The sequence below is a fragment of the Zalophus californianus genome, chromosome X (genome assembly GCF_009762305.2).
Source record: "Zalophus californianus isolate mZalCal1 chromosome X, mZalCal1.pri.v2, whole genome shotgun sequence".
Classification (NCBI taxonomy): Eukaryota; Metazoa; Chordata; class Mammalia; order Carnivora; family Otariidae; genus Zalophus; species Zalophus californianus.
In genome coordinates, this window is record NC_045612.1 from 66742982 (window position 1) to 66765546 (window position 22565).

The window sequence follows — 22565 nt, forward strand, 5'->3', positions numbered from 1 at the left end:
GTTGTATTTCTTTTTTTTTTTTTTAAAGATTTATTTATTTGAGAGAGAGAATGAGCAGGAGGGGCAGAGGGAGAAGGAGAGATTCTCAAGCAGACTCTGCACCGAGTGCAGAGCCCAACACAGGACTAGATCCCATGACCATGAGATCACAACCCAAGCTGAAACCAAGAGCCAGGTGCCTAAATGATTGCACCAACCAGGGGCCTCTATTGTTGTATTTCTTTTGCTAATATTTCAACACTGTTTTTACCTCAGTGTTAAGTATGCATGTTCCATTGAAGATTTCTTATATATGTTCTGGTTTTGCTATCACAATAATACTGTTCTCATATAAAGTGAGTAGGGAAGTGTTGTCACCTCCTCTGTCTTCTTAAAGAATATTTGTAGGATAGATATTATTTCATTCTTAAAAGTTTCATAGAGGGGCGCCTGGGTGGCTCAGTCATTAAGCGTCTGCCTTTGGCTCAGGTCATGATCCCAGGGTCCTGGGATCGAGCCCTGCATCGGGCTCCCTGCTCTGGAGGAAGCCTGCTTCTCCCTGTCCCACTCCCCCTGCTTGTGTTCCCCCTCTCGCTGTGTCTCTCTCTGTCAAATAAATAAATAAAATCTTAAAAAAAAAAGTTTCATAGAATTCTCCAGTGAATCATGGGCGTGTAGTTTTTCGTTTTTTTTTTTTTTAACAGCTTCAATGTGTTTAATAAATGTACGGCTGTTTAGACTATCTGTTTCTCCTTAGATCTGTTTTGGTAAATTTTGTCTTTAATGCATTTGCCCATTTCATTTCAATAGCCAAATTTATTGGTATAAATTTGTTCATAATATTCTGGTTTTTTTTTTTGTAGGCTTTGTTATGACATGTCACCTTTCATTTCTGTTGTTGATAATTTGTGTCTTATCTTTTTTCCTTGTTTAGTCTCTTTAGAGGTTTAGCAATTTTACTCTCATTTTCCGAAAATACCAGCTTTAGGTTTCATTAATTACTCTCACTTTTTTCCATTTCATTAATTTCCAGTCTTATCTCTATTTTATCCATCTTCTTTGGGTTTCATTTACTCTTCTTTTTCTAGCTAATTAAGGTAGATTTTAGATCTTGCTTTTTAAAAAATATATGCATTTAATGGTATAAATTTCCTTACTGTTTTAAGCACTGTGCTATATGAATTTTGATTTTTTTGTTTCACTTTTACTGTGTTCAGAGTCTTCTCTAATTTAAAACCTAGAAATGCTGTATATTTGTTGATTTTTTTTTTCCTTTTATATATTCTGTTGTTTCTAGCTGCAGTATTCTATAAATTTTAATTAAGTTGTGCTGGTTGATTATATTTCAGGTCTCATATGTTTTACGGTGTTCTGTCTAATATTGAGAGAGCAATGTTGAGGTCTCCAAGTATAATTGTTGATTTGTTGTTTTCTCCTTGCAGTTCTCAGTTTTTTCTTCTTGTGTGTTAAAGCTCTGTTGTTAGGTATGTGTACTTGTAGGATTGTTGTCTTTCTAGTGGATTGATCCATTATCAATAAGTAATGTACCCTTTTATCTCTAATTTTCCTTCATCCGAAATCTTACCTACTTTATGTGATAATAATATACTCCATCTCTCTTTTCCAATGTTTTATTATGAAAAGTTCCAACATGCAGCAAGGTGAACAGAATTTCACAGTGATTTCCCATACGCTCACCTCCTTGAGTCTTCCATTAATGTTTTAGTATACTGGGTTTATTACATTTCTGTTTATCTACTAATCTCTCTATCAGTTATTACATTTCTTATGCATTTTAGTGTCAATTGTAGAATCATTTCACTTAACCCAAATGCTTTAGCATGCATATCTTTAAAAAAAATTTTTTTTTTAAGTAGGCTCTACACCCAGCATGGCGCCCAGTGTGGGGCTCAAACTCAAAACCATGAGATCGAGACCTGAGCCAAGATAAGAGTTGGACACTTAACCCGACTGAGCCACCCAGGCACCCCTAGCATGCCTGTTGTGAGCTGGAATTTGTAAAGATTTTTTTTTTAGATTTTTATTTATTTATTTGAGAGAGAGAGAATGAGAAAGAGAGAAAGCACATGAGATGGGGGGAGGGTCAGAGGGAGAAGCAGACTCCCTGCCGAGCAGGGAGCCTGATGCAGGACTCGATCCAGGGACTCCAGGATCATGACCTGAGCTGAAGGCAGTCACTTAACCAACTGAGCCACCCAGGCGCCCCTGGAATTTTGTAAAGATTTACAAGCTTTCCTTTTTATGTAAAATTTACATTCAGTGAAATGTATTAATCTTAAGTGTTCATTTGTTTTCAACATACCATGGAATGCACAGATCTATCATATATTTTTGTGGTTTTCTTAAACTTGCCTTTTTTCCTTTTCCTTAATGTTTTGAAACTTTTACATGTTGTGTTTGCCCTTAACTGTGGTACAACTTATCTGTTGAATGGATATAGTACCGTCAGTCCTTTCTATCTCCACATCCTCTTTTGAGGGACGGTTAGGTTGTTTGAACATTTTTCACTAAATTGGAGTATCCTGTTACATAATAGAATGACTTCTGTTGTGCTTCTTTGGCTCCTTTTCTAAAAAAAATATTTACTTAGGTGCCCAGGTGGCTCAGTCGGTTAAGTGTCCGACTCTTGACCTCGGCTCAGGACATGATCTCAATGTTGTGAGATTGAGCCTCACATTGGGCTCCATGCTGGGTGTGGAGCCTGCTTAAGATTCTCTCTCCCTCTCTTTCTCTCTCTTTTTCTGCCTGTCCTACCTCCCCCCCGCCAAAAATTATTTACAATTTAAGTGTTTTAAGTGCACAGTTCAATGAAGTGCATTCACAGTGTTGTGCAATCATCACCATTTGTTTTCATGAACTTACCATTATCCTAAACAGAAGACTGTACACATCTAAAAATAAACCCCTTTCTTCCCAGCCCCTTTTAACCTCTCTTCTTTTTTCTGTCTCTAAGTATTTGTCTGTTCTAGGTACCTCATATAAATGGAATCATACAATATTTGTCCTTTTCTGTCCAGCTTATTTCATATGGCATAATGTTTTCAACATTACTCCATTTTATATTAGCTATCAGAATTTCATTACTTTCTAAGGATGAATAATATATGGTATACATATATCATATTATATTTATCCGATTATATGTCAGTGGATACTTGGGTTTCTTCCACCTTTTGGCTGTTGTGAATAGTGCTGTTATAAACATGGATATACAGATATATCTCTTCAAGTTCCTACTTTCCATTCCATTGCGTATATACACAGAAGTGGAATTGCTGAACATAACATAATTCTGGATGTAATTTTTTGAGGAATTGCCATACCACTTTCCACAACAACTGCAGCATTCTATGTTGCCACCAGCAATACATACAGGTTTTAATTTCTCCACATTTTCACCAAAAATTTTCTTTTCTTTCTTTCCTTATTTCTTTTCTTTTATTTTCTGGGTTATTTTTATTTATTTATTTTTTGGGGGGTAATGGATGTGAAGTGATGTCTTATGGTTTTGATTTGTATTTTCTGTATGACTAATCATGTTGAACATGTTTCTTCACATATTGGTCATTTGTATATTTTATTTGGAGAAATGTGTATTCAAGGTTTTTGAATGTTTTTATTTTTCTGTTTTTATTTTTTCTTTCTTTTCAAACTTTTTAAATTCTAGTTAACATAGAGTGCAATATTGGTTTCAGGAATAGAATTCAGTGATTTAGCACGTACATAGAAAACCCAGTCCTCATCATATCAAGTGCCCTCCTTAATACCCATCACCCTTCTAACTCATCCCCCACCCACCTCCATCCATCACCCCAGATGTTTGTACTCTATCTTTAAGAGTCTCTCTTTTTTTAAAGATAATATTTAATTATTTGAGAGAGAGAGAGAATGAGAGAGAGAGCATGAACAGGGGGAGGAGCAGTGAAAGAGGGAGAAGCAGACTCCCCACTGAGCAAGGAGCCCAGTGCGGGGTTCAATCCCAGGACCCTGAGATCATGACCTGAGTCGAAGGCAGATGCTTAAGTGACTGAGCCACCCAGGCTCCCCTCTTTAGGAGTCTCTTATGGTTTGTTTCCCTCTCTCCTTTTTCTTTTATTTTCCCCTCCCATATATTCATCTGTTTTGTTTCTTAAATTCCACATATGTGTGAAATCATAATGCTGTTAGTCTTTCTCTGACTTATTGTGCTTAGCATAATACACTCTAGCTACATCACGTTGTTGCAAATGGCAACATTTTGTTCTTTCTGATAGCTGAGTAATATTCCATTGTGTGTGTGTGTGTGTGTGTGTGTGTGTGTGTGTGTGTGTGTGTGTGTATATATATATATACCACATCTTCTTTAGCCATTCATCAGTTGATGGACATTTGGGCTCTCTCCATAGTTTGGCTATTGTTGATAATGCTGCTGTAAACATCAGCGTGCATGTACCCCTTCGAATCTGTATTTTGTATCATTTGGGAAAATACCTAGTGCAATTACTGGATTGTACAGTAGTTCTATTTTTTACTTAAAAATTTTTTTTTTAATTTTATTTATTTATTTGAGAGAGAATGAGAGAGAGAGAGCACACGAGAGGGGGGAGGGTCAGAGGGAGAAGCAGACTCCCCGCCGAGCAGGGAACCCAATTCAGGACTCGATCCTGGGACTCCAGGATCATGACCTGAGCTGAAGGCAGTTGCTTAACCAACTGAGCCACCCAGGTGCCCTAAAAATTTTTTAATAGACAACATTTTAGAAATAATTGCTTTATTGTTGATTATTTATAGAAAATTACAGAGAAAATTCACAAATTATAAATCAAGTAGATGACTCGAATATGCTTCACCTGACCTTGGGAATGTTTTGTCATTGTACAGATGGGGTTCTTTATTTAGGAAAAGTAATTTTATGATAAAAAATAGTTGCCTGTTAGTTGAGAACACTCTCCTTTTTTTTCTTCTTATGTTCAGTTAGCCACTGTATAGTACATAATTAGTTTTTGATGTAGTGTTCAGTGATTCATTAGTTAAGTATAACACCCAGTGCTCATCACAGCATGTGCCCTCCTCAATACCCATCACCCTGTTACCCTGTCCTCCCCTCTGAAACCCCCAGATTGTTTCTCAGGGTCCATAGTCTCTTATGGTTCCTCTCTCTGATTTCTGCCCCCCTTGGATTTCCCTCCCTTCCGCTATGGTCCTCCGTGCTATTGCTTATGTTCCACATATGAGTGAAACCATATGATAATTGTCCTTCTCTGCTTGACTTATATCACTCAGCATAATCCCCTCCAGTTCCATCCATATCAGTGCAAATGGTATGTATTCATCACTTCTGATGGCTGAATAATACTCCATGGTGTATATATACCACATCTTGTTTATCCATTCATCTGTTGAAGGGCATCTCGGCTCCTTCCACAGTTTGGCTATTGTGGACATTGCTGCTATGAACATTGGGGTGCACATGCCCCTTCTTTTCACTACATGTGTATCTTTGGGGTAAATACCTAGTAGTGCAATTGTTGGGTCATAGGGCAGCTCTATTTTTAACATCTTGAGAAACCTCCATGCTGTTTTCCAGAGTGGTTGTACCAGCTTGCATTCCCACCACCAGTGTAAGACAGTTCCCTCTTTCTCCACATCCTCACCAACATTTGTTTTTTCCTGTCTTGTTAATTTTGGTGGTTCTTATTGGTGCAAGATGGTGTCTCATTGTGGTTTTCATTTGCGCATAATTGTTAAATTTTAGTTCAGACATCTCACTTATATCTATTGATTAAGTCCCTTCCTGCTATTTCTTTTTGTTCTTTCTTTTTGGGTGAATTCCTCCATCTTGTCATTTTTGATACCAATGAAAAAAAGGAAAGTAATATAAAAAATTTTTTGTTTTATATTTATTTATTTTTTTATATGTTATGTTAATCACCATATATTGCATCATTAGTTTTTGATGTAGTGTTCCATGATAAAAGGCATCTGAATTGGCAAAGAAGTCAAACTCTCACTCTTTGTAGATAAGATTATACTTTATGTAGAAAACCCAAAGACTCTACCCCAAAACTGCTAGAACTCATACAGGAATTCAGTAAAGTGGCAGGATATAAAATCAATGCACAGAAATCAGTGGCATTCCTATACACCAACAAGACAGAATAAAAATTTTTTTAAATTGAAAAATAAATGAAGCTCTATGTGTTTTGGTCTGCTTGTTAAGAGAATCTTGATTGGGAAAAGAAAGAAAAAATAATGAAGAATTAAAAAAATAAAATATAGAATTTGCCCTTTCTATATCCAGAAAACCCGGGAAACGAAAGCAAAGCAAAACCAAAAAAAGAAAGTGAAAGGAAGCTAGATCCTTTTTTCCCGTAGATCTGAAGCTTTCAGCACTCTATGATCAGTAGACTTGTCCGTGAGAGAGGTTTGTGTTGGTCTTCCTGGGGAGGGGCCTGCCTCTCTGGTTTTCTGTGGATTTGCCCTAGTGGAGATCCACTTCCAGGGTGCAGTGGGGCGGGGCTTGGTGTAGCAGCTCCGTTTGCCATTTGGTGGCACTGTTTAGCTCAGGTCATTATTGCTGGTGGGTGTGGAGTAAAAATAGCTTCTTTCCCTTTTCTCATCTGAGGAGTGGAAAATTTACGCCCACCACTCTTCATGAAACCCTTACAGATGCCCAAGGAGTCACCCCTTTTTGTCCCCAGCTTCTTCCAGATTCCCACCTTCGCTTTTTTTCGTGACTGAGCTGTCAGCCTGCAAGGTGGTGCAGGACTCTGGTGTTTTATCTCAGACATAGCTGTGTTTCAGAACCTCACACTTCAAAGACCCGCGCGGCGTGTTCCCATGCTAGTCCTCTGTGGGAGGGTCTCTGCACTGTAGGTAGGGCCAGCTTGTCCCAGAAAACAGTTGTGCAGTGGTGCTTGTGTTCTTTATATTTTCTGTATATTAATTCCTTATCATATATGTGCTTTGCAAATATTTCTCCCATTTTATGGATTACCTTTGACTGTATTGATGTGTCCTTTGCATAAGAGTTATAAAATTTGATGAAGTCCAGTTTATCTAATTTTCCTTTCATTGCCTGTGCTTTTGGTGTCATACTGAAGACATCACTGCCAAATCCTATGTTATGAAGATTTTTTTTCCTTTTGTCACATTGGACAATTATGTTAATGTGCTATTTAATTTAGTTTGCCAGAATTTTTTGTGGATTTTTGAATCTGCATTCATCTAGAATCTGTAGTTTTCTTATAGGTGATCAGTCTGGGTTTCAAATCAGGTTATTACTGGATTCATTGAGTGAATTGCAAAGTGTTCCCTCTTCTTCAGTTTCCTTGAAGAATTTGAGAAGGATTGATATTATTTTTTTTTAAAGATTTTATTTATTTATTTGACAGAGAGAGAGAGATAGCGAGAGCAGGAACACAAGCAGGGGGAGTGGGAGAAGGAGAAGCAGGCCCCCCCCCGCCCCCCGCAGAGCAGGGAGGCCGATGTGGGGCTCGATCCCAGGACACTGGGATCATGACCTGAGCCGAAGACAGACGCTTAACGACTGAGCCACCCAGGCACCCCGATATTAATTATTTTTGAAATGTTTGGTAGAATTCATCAGGGAAACTATCTAGTTGTGTTCTTTGTTGGAAGTTTTGATTACTGATTCAGTGTTCTTATTAGTTTAGTGGTCTGTGCAGTTTTTATTTTCCCTCATGAGTCTCCTCTGGTAGATTGTGTTTCTAGAAATTTTTCCATTTCATCTAGGTTATTTTATTGCTGTACAATCATTCATGGTATTTTTGATAATTATTTTTCCATAAAATTGTGCTTCTAATGTCCCCACTTTTATTTCAGGTTATAGTAATTTCAGTCCACTCTTTTTGTCTTAGTCTAAGGTTTATGAATATTTTACTTTTTGAAGAACCAACTATTGATTATATTGATTTTCTTTTTTCCTAGTGTCCGTTTTATTTATATCTGTTCTAATCTTTATTATTTCCTAGCATTCAATAGTTTGGGTTTATTTGCTCTTCTTTTTCTACTTCTTTAAGTAGAGTTCTTGATTTGTGATATTATTTTCTTTTAATGTATGTGTTTAGTGCCATTATTCCCCTTTTAGCACTTCTTTTGCTGAATTCCTTTAGTTTTAGCTTTCTGTGGTTTTGTTTTCCTTTTTCTGAAGGTTTTTTCTAATTTCTCTTGTGATTTCTTATTTGACCCATTGTTTTTTTTTTAAGTGTGTCTTGTTTAATTTCCGCATATTTGCATTTTTTTCCAGTTTTCCTTCTGTTACTCATTTCCAGCTTCTTTCAATTTTGAGTAGAAAAGATACTTTTTATGATTTCAGTCCTTTAAAATTTTTAAGGCACACCACAACATGTGGTTTGTCCTTTAGAGTGTTTCACATATACTTGTGAAAATTTGTATCCTGCTATTGAGTGAATGTTACCTATATATCTGTTATGGTAAATTGTTTTATAGTATTGTTCACGTTTTCTATTTTCTTATTGATCTTTTTTGGCTTGTTTTATGCTTTATTGAAAATTGGGTGTTGATGTCTCCAAACTGTTGTTATAGAATTCCTTTTAATTCTGTCAGTGTTTATTTCATATATCTTGGGGCTCTATTGTTGGTACATTTATATTTATTAATGTTATATCTTCTTGATTAGTTGACTCATCAATATACAGTATCTTTTTGCCAGGTGTCATATTTTCTTGGCTTAAGGTTCATTTATCTGATGTCTGTGTAGTCACCCCTGCTTTTTTAGGTATGGTTTTCATGAAATACCTTTTGTCATTCATTTGCAGCTTATTTGTGTCTTTTAATCTAAGTTGGGTCTTTTGTAGATAACCAGTATTTATATCGTCCTTTAATCCTTTTTCTCAATCTATGCCTTTTTTAAATTTAATTTTATTATGTTAATCACCATACATTATATCATTAGTTTTTTTCTTTTTTTTCATTTTTTTATTGTTAATCACTATACATTACATCATTAGTTTTTGATGTATTCCATGATTCATTTATTGCATATAACACCCAGTGCTCCATGCAGAACGTGCCCTTTTTTAATACCCATCACCAGGCTAACCCATCCTCCCACCCTCTCCCCTCTAGAACCCTTAGTTTGTTTTTCAGAGTCTATAGTTTCTCATGGTTCACCTCCCCCCTCCGATTTGCCCCCCTTCATTCTTCCCCTCCTGGTGTCTTCTCTTTCTTTCTTTTTTTTTTTTTAAACATATAATGTAATATTTGCTTCAGAGGTACAGATCTGTGATTCAACAGTCTTGCACACTTCAGAGCACTCACTATAGCACATACCCTCCCGTATGTCTTATCACCCAGCCACCCCATCCCTCCCACCCCCCCACCACTCCAGGAACCCTCAGTTTGTTTCCTGAGATTAAGAACTCCTCATATCAGTGAGGTCATATGATACATGTCTTTCTCTGATTGACTTATTTGGCTCAGCATAACACCCTCCAGTTCCCTCCACATCGTTGCAAAAGCAGGATCTCATTCCTTTTGATGGCTGCATAATATTCCTATATATATATATACACACACACACACATACACACACACACACACACACACACACACACATATACACACACACCACAGCTTCTTTATCCATTCATCTGTCGATGGACATCTTGGCTCTTCCCACAGTTGGGCTATTGTGGACATTGCTGCTATAAACATTGGGGTGCATATACCTCGGATCCCTACATTTGTGGCTTTGGGGTAAATACCCAGTAGTGCAATTGCTGGGTCATACAGTAGCTCTATTTTCAACTTTTTGAGGAACCTCCATACTGTTTTCCAGAGTGGCTGCACCAGCTTTCATTCTCACCAACAGTGTAGGAGGGTTCTGCTTTTTCTGCATCCTCTCCAACATCGTTCGTTTCCTGACTTGTTAATTTTAGCCATTCTGACTGGTATCTCATTGAGGTTTTGATTTCGATTTCCCTGATGCTGAGTGATGTTGAGCACTTTTTCCTGTGTCTGTTGGCCATTTGGATGTCTTCTCTGGAAAAATGTCTGTTCATGTCTTCTGCTCATTTCTTGATTGGATTATTTGTTCTTTGGGTATTGAGTTTGATAAGTTCTTTATAGATTTTAGATCCTAGCCCTTTGTCATTTGCAAATATCTTCTCCCATTCTGTTTTTTTTCTGTTGTTTCGTTGACTGTTTCCTTTGCTGTGCAAAAGCTTTTTATCTTGATGAAGTCCCAGTTTCATTCTTCTGCATGTGGCTGTCCATTTTCCAATACCATTTGTTGAAGAGACTTTTTTCCATTGGACAATCTCTCCTGCTTTGTCGAAGTTTAGTTGACCATAGAGTTAAGGGTCCATTTCTGGGCTCTCTTTTCTGTTCCATTGATCTATGTGTCTGTTTTTGTGCCAGTATCATACTGTCTTGATGATGACAGCTTTGTTATAGAGCTTGAAGTCCGGAATAGTGATGCCACAGGCTTTGCTTTTCTTTTTCAACATTCCTCTGCCTATTTGGTGTCTTTTCTGGTTCCATACAAATTTTAGTATTACTTGTTCCATTTCCTTGAAAAAAGTTGATGGTATTTTAATAGGGATTGCAGTAAATATGTAGATTACTCTAGGTAGCATAGACATGTTTCACAATATTTGTTCTTCCAATCCATGAGCATGGATCGTTTTTCCATTTCTTTGTGTCTTCCTCAGTTTCTTTCATGAGTATTCTATAGTTTTCTGAGTACAGATTCTTTGCCTCTTTGGTTAGATTTATTCCTAGGTATCTTATGGTTTTGGGTGCAATTGTAAATGCGATCGACTCCTTAATTCCTCTTTCTTCTGTCTTGTTGGTGTATAGGAATGCCACTGATTTCTGTGCATTGATTTTATATCCTGCCACTTTATTGAATTCCTGTATGAGTTCTAGCAGTTTTGGGGTGGAGTCTTTTGGGTTTTCCACATAAAGTATCATGTCATCTGCAAAGAGTGAGAGTTTGACTTCTTCCTTGCCGATTCGGATGCCTTTTATTTCTTTTTGTTGTCTGATTGCTGTGTACTTCTAGTACTATGTTGAATAGCAGTGGTGATAGTGGATGTCCCTGCCGTGTTCCTGACCTTAGGGGTAAAGCTCTCAGTTTTTCCCCATTGAGTCTGATAATCGCTGTGTGTTTTTTATAGATGGCTTTTATGATATTGAGGTATGTAAGCTCTGTCCCTACACTCTGAAGAGTTTTGATCAAGAAAGGATGCTGTCAAACGCTTTTTCTGCATCTGTTGAGAAGATCATATGGTTTTTGTTCTTTCTTTTATTAATGTATTGAATCACATTGATTGATTTGTGGATGTTGAACCAACCTTGCAGTCCGGGAATAAATCCCACCTGGTCATGGTGAATAATACTTTTAATGTACTGTTGGATCCTATTGGTTAGTATTTCGGTGAGAATTTTTGCATCCATGTTCATCAGGGATATTGGTCGGTAATTCTCCTTTTTGATGGGGTCTTTGTCTGGTTTTGGGATCAAGGTAATGCTGGCCTCATAAAATGAATTTGGGAGTTTTCCTTCCATTTCTATTTTTTGGAACAGTTTCAGAAGAATAGGTATTAATTCTTCTTTATATGTTTGATAGAATTCCCTTGGGAAGCCATCTGGCCCTGGGCTCTTGTTTGTTGGCAGATTTTTTGATTATTGCTTCAATTTCCTTAGTGCTCAGATTTTCTCTTTCTTCCTGGTTCGGTTTTGGTTGTTGATACATCTCTAGGAATGCCTCCATTTCTTCCAGATTATCTAATTTGCTGGCTTATAGTTGCTCATAATATGTTCTTATAAATGTTTGCATTTCTTTTGTTTTGGTTGTGATTTCTCCTCTTTCATTCATGATTTTATTTATTTGGGTCCTTTCTCTTCTCTTTTTGATATTTCTGGCCAGGGATTTATCAATCTCATTAATTCTTTCAAAGAACCAGCCCCTAGGTTCATTGATCTGTTCTGCTGTTCTTTTTGGTTGCTATTTCATTGATTTCTGCTCTCATCTTTACTCTTTCTCTTCTCCTGCTGGGTTTACACTTTATTTGCTATTCTTTCTCCAGCTCCTTTAGGTGTAGGGTTAGGTTGTGTATTTGAGACCTTTCTTGTTTCTTGAGAAAGTCCTGTATTGGTACATACTTTCCTCATAGGACTGCCTTTGCTGCATCCCAAAGATTTTGAACAGTTGTGTTTACATTTTCACTTCTTTCCTTGAATTTTTTAAATTTTTTAATTTCCTGGTTGACCCATTCATTCTTTTTTTTAAAATTCTTTGAGTTCTCTTTTTTTAAAATTTTATTTTATTATGTAATGTTAATCACCATACATTACATCATTAGTTTTTGATGTAGTGTTCCATGATTCATTGTTTGGGTATAACACCCAGTGCTCCATTTAATACGTGCCCCCTTTAATATCCATCACCAGGCTAACCCATTCCCCCACCCTCTTCCCCTCTAGAACCCTCAGTTTATTTTTCAGAGTCCATAGTCTCACATGATTCGTCTCCCGCTCTGATTTATTAGTAGGATGCTCCTTAGCCTCCATGTATTTGAGTTCTTTCCAACTTTCCTTTTATGATTATGTTCTAGTTTCAAAACATTGTGCTCTGAAAATACGCAGGGAATGATCCCAATCTTTTGGTACTGGTTGTGACCTGATTTGTGACCTAGGATGTGATCTATTCTGGAGAATGTTCCATGGGCACTACAGAAGAATGTGTATTCTTTTGCTTTGGTATGGAATGTTCTGAACGTATCTGTGTAGTCCATCTGGTCCAGTGTGTCTTTTAAAGTCTTTATTTCCCTGTTGATCTTTTGCTTAGATGATCTGTCCAGTTCAGTGAGGGGTGTGTTAAACTCCCCTACTACTATTGTATTATTATCGATATGTTCCTTTGATTTTGTTATTAATTGGCTTATGTAATGGGCTGCTCCCATGTTAGGGGCATAGATATTTACAATTGTTTGATCTTCTTGTTGGATAGACCCTTTAAGTAGGATATAGTGCTCTTCCTTATCTCTTATAGTTGTCTTTGTTTTAATATCTAAGTTGTCTGTTACAGGGATTGCCACCCCAGCTTTCTTTTGGTGTCCATTTGCATGGTAAATGGTTTTCCACCCCCTCACTTTCAATCTGGAGATTTCAGTGGGTCAAAAATGAGTCTCTTGCAGGCAGCATATCGATGGGTCTTGTTTTTTTTATCCAGTCTGATACCCTGTATCTTTTGATTCGGGTATTTAGCCCATTTACATTCAGGGTAACTATTGAAAGATATGAATTTAGTGCCATTGTTTTGCCTGTAAGGTGACTGTTACTGTATATTGTCTCTGTTCCTTTCTGGTCTATGTTACTTTTAGACTCTCTCTTTGCTTAGAGGTCCCCTTTCAGTATTTCTTGTAGGGCTGGTTTCATGTTTGCAAATTCTTGTAGTTTTTCTTTGTCCTGGAGGCTTTTTCTCTCTCCTTCTATTTTCAGTCACAGCCTAGCTGTATGTAGTATTCTTGGCTGCATATTTTTCTCATTTAGTGCTCTGAATATATCATGTCAGTCCTTTCTGGCCTCCCAGGTCTCTGTGGATAGGTCTGTTGCCAATCTAATGTTTGTATCATTGTAGGTTACCAACCTCTTGTCCCTAGCTGCTTTCAGGATTTTCTGTTTGTCTCTGAGACTTGTACATTTTACTATTAGATGTCGGGGTGTTGACCTGTTTTTATTGATTTTGAGGGTGTTCTCTGTGCCTCCTGGATTTTGATGTCTGTTTACTTCCCCAAATTAGGGAAGTTCTCTGCTGTAGTTTGCTCCAGTTTACCTTCTGCCCTCTCTCTCTTTCTTCTTCTTTTGGGAAACAATTATTCTAATATTGTTTTGTCTTAGGGTATCACTTATCTCTCGAATTCTGCCCTCATGATCCAGTAGTTGTTTTATGTCCCTTTTTCTCAGCTTCTTTATTCTCCATTATTTGGTCTTCTATATCACTAATTCTCCCTTCTCCCTTATTTATCCTAGCAGTTACACCCTCCAGTTCTGATTGCACATCATTAATAGCCTTTTTGATTTACACTTGGTTAGACTTTAGTTCTTTTATTTCTCCAGAAGGGTTTTCTCTAGTATCTTCCATGCTTTTTTCAAGCCCAGGTATTATGTTTATAATCATCATTCTGAACTCTAATTCTGACATCATACTAATGTCCATATTGATTAGGTCTCTGGCAGTCGGTACTGCCTCTTGTTCTTTTTTTTTTTTCAGGTGACTTTTTCCGTCTTGTCATTTTGTCCGCAGGAGAATAGGTGAATGAGAGAACAAAATGCTAACAGGGTAACAGTGACCCCAGAAAAATATACACTAAACAAATCATAAGAGACCTGAAACCAGTGGAAAAGAAAGGGAAAGAAAGAAAACAAAAAAAAAGAATATCATCACATCTGTTCAGGCTGGTGAATAGATCACTGCCACACACTAGATTTTGGGTGTATTTTGGTCTGTTAGCAGAAACTGTCTACCAAAATTTTAGAGAAAGAATATTTATATATGTATAAAAATAAGGGTAAATGAGATGGAATGGAATATGAATGTAAAGATGAAAATTATAAAAGATTTTATTAAAGGAATTGATAAGAACTTGGTTGAAAAAAGAAAGAAGAGAAATTTAAAAAACAAAAAAGGGAGAGAATGTGATTAGGCAGGAGACTAGAACAAAGCCATACACTAGAGATTTCAGGTAAATTTTGGTCTGTTAGAAGAAAGTGTATCCCAAAATGTGAAAGAGGGAACAGCTTATATATATACCAAGAATAAGGTTAACTATGATGAAAGGATAGAATATGATTGTAAAAATGAAAAGTAAAAAAGGTTTTTAAAAAATGGATTGATAAGATGTTGGTTGAAACAGTGAAAAAGAAAAATTTGAAAAAAAAAAGAAAATTAAAAAAATTAACTTTGAAAGACTTAAGGAATCATGAGGGAGAAAGCCATGAATTCTATGTGCAGTATTCCCCTAGTGCTGGAGTTCTGCCATTCTCATTGATCGGTAAACTTGGTTGTGGCTGGCTGTTCTTGCTGATCTGGGTGAGGGGCCTGTTGTAGTGGTTCTCAGATGTCTTTGCCAGAGGCAGAATTTCACTGCCCTTGGCTTGGGGCTCGGCTAAGTCATCTGCTCGTGGTTGCTCTCAGGAGCTTTTGTTCCGTGCAAGCTTTCCGTACAGCTTTGGAGGATGAGACTGACAATGGCAGCCTCCCAATCTCCGACCCAGAGGAACCGAGAACTCGGGGCCCCACTCCTCAGTGTGCCCTCAGAGAAAAGCAGTCAGTCACTCCTGTATCCCCCGTCTCCGGCCGCACTCTGTGCTCCCCTGGCCTGTGACTGAGAATTTCTATCTCTAGCACACGACCCCATGTGGAGTCTCTAAACCCAGCAGACTCCTGCGGTGCGCTCCTGTGTTGCTCCTCCTTGGGGAGGAAGGGGAGTCTCCCCAGATCTGCGGCTTGTTGGGTCCCTGCTAGAAGATCAGTGGCCTGACTGTGCCACGGATCAGTTTACAGCATCCCTTAGCTGAGAGCCCGCTCCTCGGCTCTGTCTCTGCAGCCGGCTTCCCTGCTCCAGTATCTGGGAGCTCTGCCTCTGCAGCCGGCTTCCCTGATCCAATATCTGGGAGCTCTGCTGTACTCAGGCACCCTTGTTCTTTCTGTGACTCCAAGGGTCTTGAGACCACACTGTCTCAGCAAGGGTTCCACCCTCCGCTTAGCCACTGGAGTGACGTCCCTCAGTGGAGTCGACTTCTAAAAGTTTTGATTTTGTGCTCCGCTGCTCTATCACTTGACAGTAGCGGCTGACAGAGGCTCCCCCCCCCCGCCATCTATCTTCCCAAATATTGCCTCGAATTCACTTCTCTGCACATCCTACCTTCCAGAAAGTGGTCGCTTTTCTGTTCAGAGTTGCTGCTATTATTTTCTTCCATGGCCTGTTGAGTTCAAAGGTGTTCAGAATGGTTTGATCCCTACCTAGCTGAATTCCTGGGACCAGACAAAATTTAGCTCTCCTAGTCCTCTGCCATCTTGTTCCTCCCTCTCAATCTATTCCTTTTAATTGAGAGTTTAATCCATTTGTGTTTTAAGTAAGTACTGATGAGTAAGTAACTTGCCATTTTGATACTTTTTGTTTGTCTTAATGCTTTTTTTCGTTTTCTCCATTGCTACCTTTTTTAAAAAAGATTTTATTTATTTATTTGACAGAGAGAGACAGTGAGAGAGGGAACACAAGTGGGGGAGGAGCCCAATATGGGGTCGATTCGAGGACCTGAGCCGAAGGCAGACACCTAATGACTGAGCCACCCAGGCCCCCCTGCTTCTTTTTTTGTTTAGTTGACTTTTTTTAAGTGGGACACGTTTTAATTCCCATCTCATTTTTGTGCATAATCATTAGATATTTTCTTTGGGGTTATCATGGTATAAAATATAACATCCTAATGTCATAATGATGTAGTTTGATTTGATATCAACTTAATTGAATCATATACAAAAGTGTAGGTTTCTAAAGCTTCATTCCCCCTGTATATTATTCATGTCACAAATTACATTTCTATACACTTTATGCCCAGTAACATATATTTTTAATTACATTTTAATGCTTTTGTCTTTTAAATGCATAGAGAGCAAACATAGAGTTGCATACCAAAATTATAATAATAGTGGGTTTTATATTAGCCCCATATATGTCTTGTCCGTAGATATTTATTTCTTCATACATCTTTGAGTTACTGTATAGCATCCTTTCATTTTAACTTGAACACCTTCCTTTAGCATTTCTTGTCTAGTAATGAACTCCCTCAGTTTAGGAGTGTTTCAATTTCTCTCTCTTTTTTCAAGGATATTTTGTTTGCTATGATTTTCTCAGCTGACAGTTATTTTATTTGAACACTTTAAAATATATTATCTGGGTGCTTGGGTGGCACAGTTGGTTAAACATCTGACTCTTGGTTTCGGCTCAGGTCATGATCTCCAGGTCCTGAAATCAAGTCCCATGTTGGTCTCTGTGCTCTGCACACAGTTTGCTTAAGACTTTCCCTCCCTCTGCCCCTCCTCCTTGCACTTGCTCACTCTCACTCACTCTAAAAAATAAATAAGTAAATCTTAAAAAAGTATTATCACACTACCTTCTGGCCTCTTAAGTTTCTGACGAGAAGTCAGTCGATAATGTTATTGATGATCCCTGTATCTGACAGGTTCTCTCTAGCTATTTTCAAGATTCTCTTTGTTTTTGGCCTTCAGTGCTTTGATTATAATGTGCTGAGTCTGGGTCTCTTTTAGTTTATCTCAGTTCTAGTTTGTTGCATTCCTTGGATTAGTAGGTTCTGGTCATTACTCACTTTTGTGGAGTTTTGGGCCAGTATTTCCTCAAATAATCTTTCAGCCCCTTTCTCATTCTCTTCTTTGACTCTCATAATGTATGTGTTGGTCCAGTTGATTGTGTCCCACAAGTCCCTTAGTCTTTCATTTTTCTTTATTCTTTTTTCTTTCTGCTCCGTAGGTTTGTAATTTCAGTTGTCACCTTCATGTTTGTCAGTTATTCTGTATGCTCATACTGTTGTTAAATCCCTTTTGTATTTTTATTTCTTTTTTTATTTAAGTATAGTTAACACACAGTGTTTTAGTTATTTCAGGTGTACAGTGTAGTGATTCAACAACTTTACATTATAATATGCCCAACATCACTGATCATCAGGGAAATGTACATCAAAGCTACATTGAAATACCACCTCACACCTGTCAGAATGGCTAAAATGAAAAACCCAAGAATCAAAGTGTTGGCAAGGCTGTGGAGAAAAATGAACCCCCTTGCACTGTTGGTAGGAATGGAAATTGGTGAAGCCATTTTGGAAAACAGTATGGAAGTTCCTCAAAAAATTAAAAATGGTACTACCCTGTGATCCAGGAATCACACTACTGGGTATTTACCCCCAAAATATAAAAGCACTAATTCAGAGGGATACATGCACCACTGTGTTTGTTGCAGCATTATTTGCAGTAGCCAAACTATGGAAGCAGCTCAAGTGTCCATTGATAGATGAATGGATAAGAAAAAGTGTTACATATATGCATGGAATATTATTTAGCCATAAAAAGAATGCAATCTTGCCATTTGCAATGGCATGGCTAGAGATAGAGAGTATAATGCTGATCAAAATAAGTCAGCTGGAGAAAGACAAATACCATATGATCTCACTCATATGTCAAATTTAAGAAACAAAAGAAATGAGTAAAGGAAAAAAAGAGAGACAAACCAAGAAACAGACTCTTAATTATAGAGAACAAACTGATGGTTACCAGAGGGGAGGTGGGCAGGGGTGTGGGGGAAATACAGGATGAGGAATAAGGAGTACACTTATGATGGTGAAAAAAAAAATGAAATGATAAAAAAGATAAATTATCTCTTCCTACATTTAGGACGAAGATTCACTAATCCTCAATCCAAAGACAGCACTTAATAACAAAAATATCATGCAAATCACTAATGAACATATGGTTCCAAAGTCTTAATTATAGCGATGTATATTATTTTTCTAGTGATGTGTTAAAATATTATCAAAAACAGCCTCTTAAGACAATATTATTATGTCACAGTCCTATAAGTCAGAAATTTCAGAGTGGCTTAACTGAGTATGGCTCTACTGGGTTACCTGCTCAGTGTCTCACTGAGTAGATATTAAGGTTTTAGCCAGAGCTCAGATTTTCATATAAGACTTTCTGTCCTTTTTAATCTCCCTTTTGGTCAGAATTCAGTTTTTTGTAATTGTAGCATTGAGATCCTTAGCTCCTAGACATTTCTCCGCAACATGGCTTCAAGACTAGTAAGAGAACATTTCTTATACTTCTGAAGGGCTCATCTTGATTAGGTCTGGCCCACCTAGGAGAATCCTTTTTGATTAAATCAGACCCATCGTAATTACAGATCTCAACCACCCTCAAAGGCATTGTACTGTACAGGATATTTATACCAGAGGATGGGATCTTAGGGACCATTTTTATGATTCTGCCTGCTACATCTTGCAAAAAGGACAAGACATTCAGGAAATTCTCCATTTTGATTAATGGATTTGCCCCATTGATATGAAGCTTGTACACATCCAAGCTAGCATACAATAAAAATTTAGCGAATATATATAGTCTATGTCAGTTACTTTGCATACATTGTCTTAATCTCCACAACAACCCCATGAAGGCTGTTTATAATCCTTCCCAGTTTGTAGGTAAAAAAACTGAAACTAGGAGGGTTTAAGTAACTTGTTAAAATGGAGTTTGGGTCTAAATGGCCCATGGTATTTATACTCCACCATGGTGTCACCTAGTATTAATCTTAATTTGTCTATCATTTACACTTTTATGTAAGTGCAGTATCTATTCAGGTAATTTATCACAGATTTGTGACTTATAATTTTTTTACATTCAATAATGATAATGTAGTTATGGTTTAAAAAAGAGAGTGTCCTTTTAAAGAGACATTTAAAAACATTTACAGATGAAATTCCGTGCTTTCTCACGTTTGCTTCAAAATCATTTGTGGGATCTTTGGGGTTGGAGAATGAGTAGGAGGCTGTCAGTGAAAAAAAAACTGGCCAGAAGTTGATAATATTTGAAGCTGGATAATGGGGAACAGGGTTTATTATGCTGTTCTACTTTTTTTTACATTTGAAAATTTCCATGGTGAATATTAAGTCATCCATAGTTACAGTTCTAAATAAGAAAGTACTGGGTAAATGTATTCCTTAAATATCATAATGTCTGTATTTTTAAAATCATGAATCTTATAAAAAACAAAATCATGAATCTTTATTGGTTTCATGGAGTCATAAAAGTGTTTGTTTATACAAGCATTTCCTTTATTAAAGTAGTACTGTGTAGTGATTAAGAGTGAGGACTCTAGTGTCTGACCCTCTGGGTATCTTAGTGCTGTAATACTTAATAGTTGTATGACTTTGTGTAAGTTATTTAACTTCTGTGTCCTTCACTTCTTTTTATTTGTAAAATGGGAATATTTGTACCTACCTTATGCAGTTCTTGGGTGTAGTATGTGATGGATAGATATTGGGATAAGACAGCAAAAAATGCATACACATACATGTATTCATTTGTATATATAAGTTTTTTCTTAAATAGGAAACTTGAGATAATTGTTTCCCTTTTGCATTAGAGGATATTTTATGTTTTTGTAATGTTTTTTGAGCCTGTGGTTCTCAAACCAATGTTTCGAAAAGGTTTTCCCTTTCACAACACATATTTATACTGTTTTGCAGTGGGAGTCTTTTTGGCATTTTGGGTGGAACAATTCTTGTTTGGGACTTTTACGTTATTGAACATCTGTATTTACTTTCCCCTCTGCCTACGTTAAATACCAGTCCTGACCAGTCTTTGTGACAACCTAAAATGCCTTTGCACATTTTCAGATGTCTTCTAGAAGAATAGAACCATCCTTGTTTGGGAGCCATCAGTCTATTAAAATTTGTAGGTTGCTACTATAGTTTATTTTAGAACACTGGTTTTCTCACAGCTCTACCTATCATGTGTGTTGAGATATATTGGGTGAGAACTGATGAGCTTAATTACTGATATTTCCACAGTAGTTCAAAGTCTTATACAAGTATTAATTTTGGAAAACATGTGTTAACCTGTGATCTGTCCTGATCTTAATTGAACCAAAATATTGGATGTGTGGTGTGTAAGTAGATGTCTCTATATTTTGGAAAATTTCCCTTAGTAATACTAATGCTCCACCATTGCTTGAAAGATTGCTATGAGTTAGCTAACTGTAATTCCCTTTCTTGTAGGTGATAGAAATTGAAGATGCTTCACCCACCAAATGTCCAATAACAACCAAGTTGGTTTTAGATGAAGATGAAGAAACCAAAGAACCTTTAGTGCAGGTTCATAGAAATATGGTTATCAAATTGAAACCACATCAAGTAGATGGTAAGAAACAATTATATGATTAAAGCATTTTTTTTAAGTAGGCTCCTTGCCCAGCACAGAGCTCAGTGTGGGGCTTGAACTCATGACCCTGAGATCAAGACCAGAGCCTAAATCAAGAGTTGGATGCCTAACCAGCTGAGCCAGGTGCCCCATGATTAAAGCATTTTTAATTACATTTTACCAGTATTTGGTGTCTCCTGTGTGCTTCGCATTCTGCTAAGCACTAGAGGCACGTTGGTGAGAAAAACAAATGTGAACCCAGCCCCCTATGGAGCTCATAAATAAATGAGGAGAAACAATTGAATGATTGCCAAAAAAAAATTGTTGTAGGAGGGGAAATAAGTGCCACATATAAATGGGTATATATAGCAAGTGGATTTCGTATAGTCTGCAATGGTTGGGTTAAGGGCAGCTGCAGGGTAGGGAGAGATAACCACTGTTAGCTAAAAGTCTTCTTTAGGAAATGCTATTTCAACATTTTTTCACGTATGTTTGTTAATAATATTCTGACATTGGTATTTTGAAAGATACCAAATTATCCGTGTTCTCTGTTTTGTTAAAGTGGAAACAGTAAGTCAGTTTTGAGTGTGTATGTGAATGAATTCATAAGGGAAGTTCTACAGTTCTACTCCTTGGGTAGTGAGCCCCCTTTCTTGTTTAGTCTTTACTATTGAATAAAAGGAGAAATGATAAATTATCTCCTGGGTAGTTTTCCTAATCAACTCAATAAACCTTAATATGTGACAGGAATCTATAAATTAGATAAAATTTTAGATAACATTTCCATAGTAGAGTATTCATATGTTTCTTCGGATTGTCCCAGGGAATGAAGGTTTGCTATGCTAGAATAGATGAATGAAGGAAAGTCGCCCTGTTGTATGCTTCAGTTTACTATCTGTTTTTTTTTTCTTCTAATTAACCTTAGTGAGGGTGGGGGGATTTCATATATAATTATGAGATTCTTTATCTCATTTTAAAATTCTGTTTCTTAGAAGTTTTAGTTATGTTTTTGATGTGTGTATGAAGGAAGATTTTTAACTTGGATCTTTAAATTTAATTTAATGAAGCTATCATTTTTAGGTGTTCAGTTTATGTGGGATTGCTGCTGTGAATCTGTAAAAAAAACAAAGAAATCTCCAGGTTCAGGATGCATTCTAGCACACTGCATGGGCCTTGGTAAGACTTTACAGGTAAGAACATGAAGGTATTCTGTTCTTGTGCATTCATGATTTCAAGATTATATATTGGATTCTATTCTGTGTCCCAGGCTGAGTTACAGGGTCTGGAGATATAGCAGCCAGTAAACAAGAATAACAAGATACCTCTCTCAGGAAGCTTATATTGTAGTGCAGTTGAGAGATTTTAATCAAATAAGAAATATGTACTTTCAGGTAGTAAGTGTTCAGAGAGAATAGAGAGGGAATGCAACTTTAAGGAGTTGATGTATGAGCAGAGATCCTAATGAAGTGAAGGAATGGGGTTACAAGGCATAGTCAGTAAAAACTGCAAAGATTCTGAGGTGGAAATGAACTTCCTTACAATTTTTAATCGTCTGTGATCCTATAGTAATGAGAATGTAAAATATTTTTCATTATTAAAATACTGAATT

The 22565-nt window shown here is 37.1% G+C and overlaps 1 protein-coding gene across 8 annotated transcripts in view; it reads left to right on the forward strand.

Annotated features, from left to right (window-relative positions):
- The window catches only part of ATRX (ATRX chromatin remodeler), a 303464-nt gene that overhangs the window by 158159 nt on the left and 122740 nt on the right, over positions 1 to 22565 (forward strand). For all 8 annotated transcript variants that reach the window (XM_027607480.2, XM_027607484.2, XM_027607481.2 and 5 more), the window contains 2 exons: positions 20815 to 20956; positions 22037 to 22146. In XM_027607480.2, the coding sequence (XP_027463281.2) occupies positions 20815 to 20956; positions 22037 to 22146 (252 nt within the window). The remainder of the gene's footprint in view (positions 1 to 20814; positions 20957 to 22036; positions 22147 to 22565) is intronic.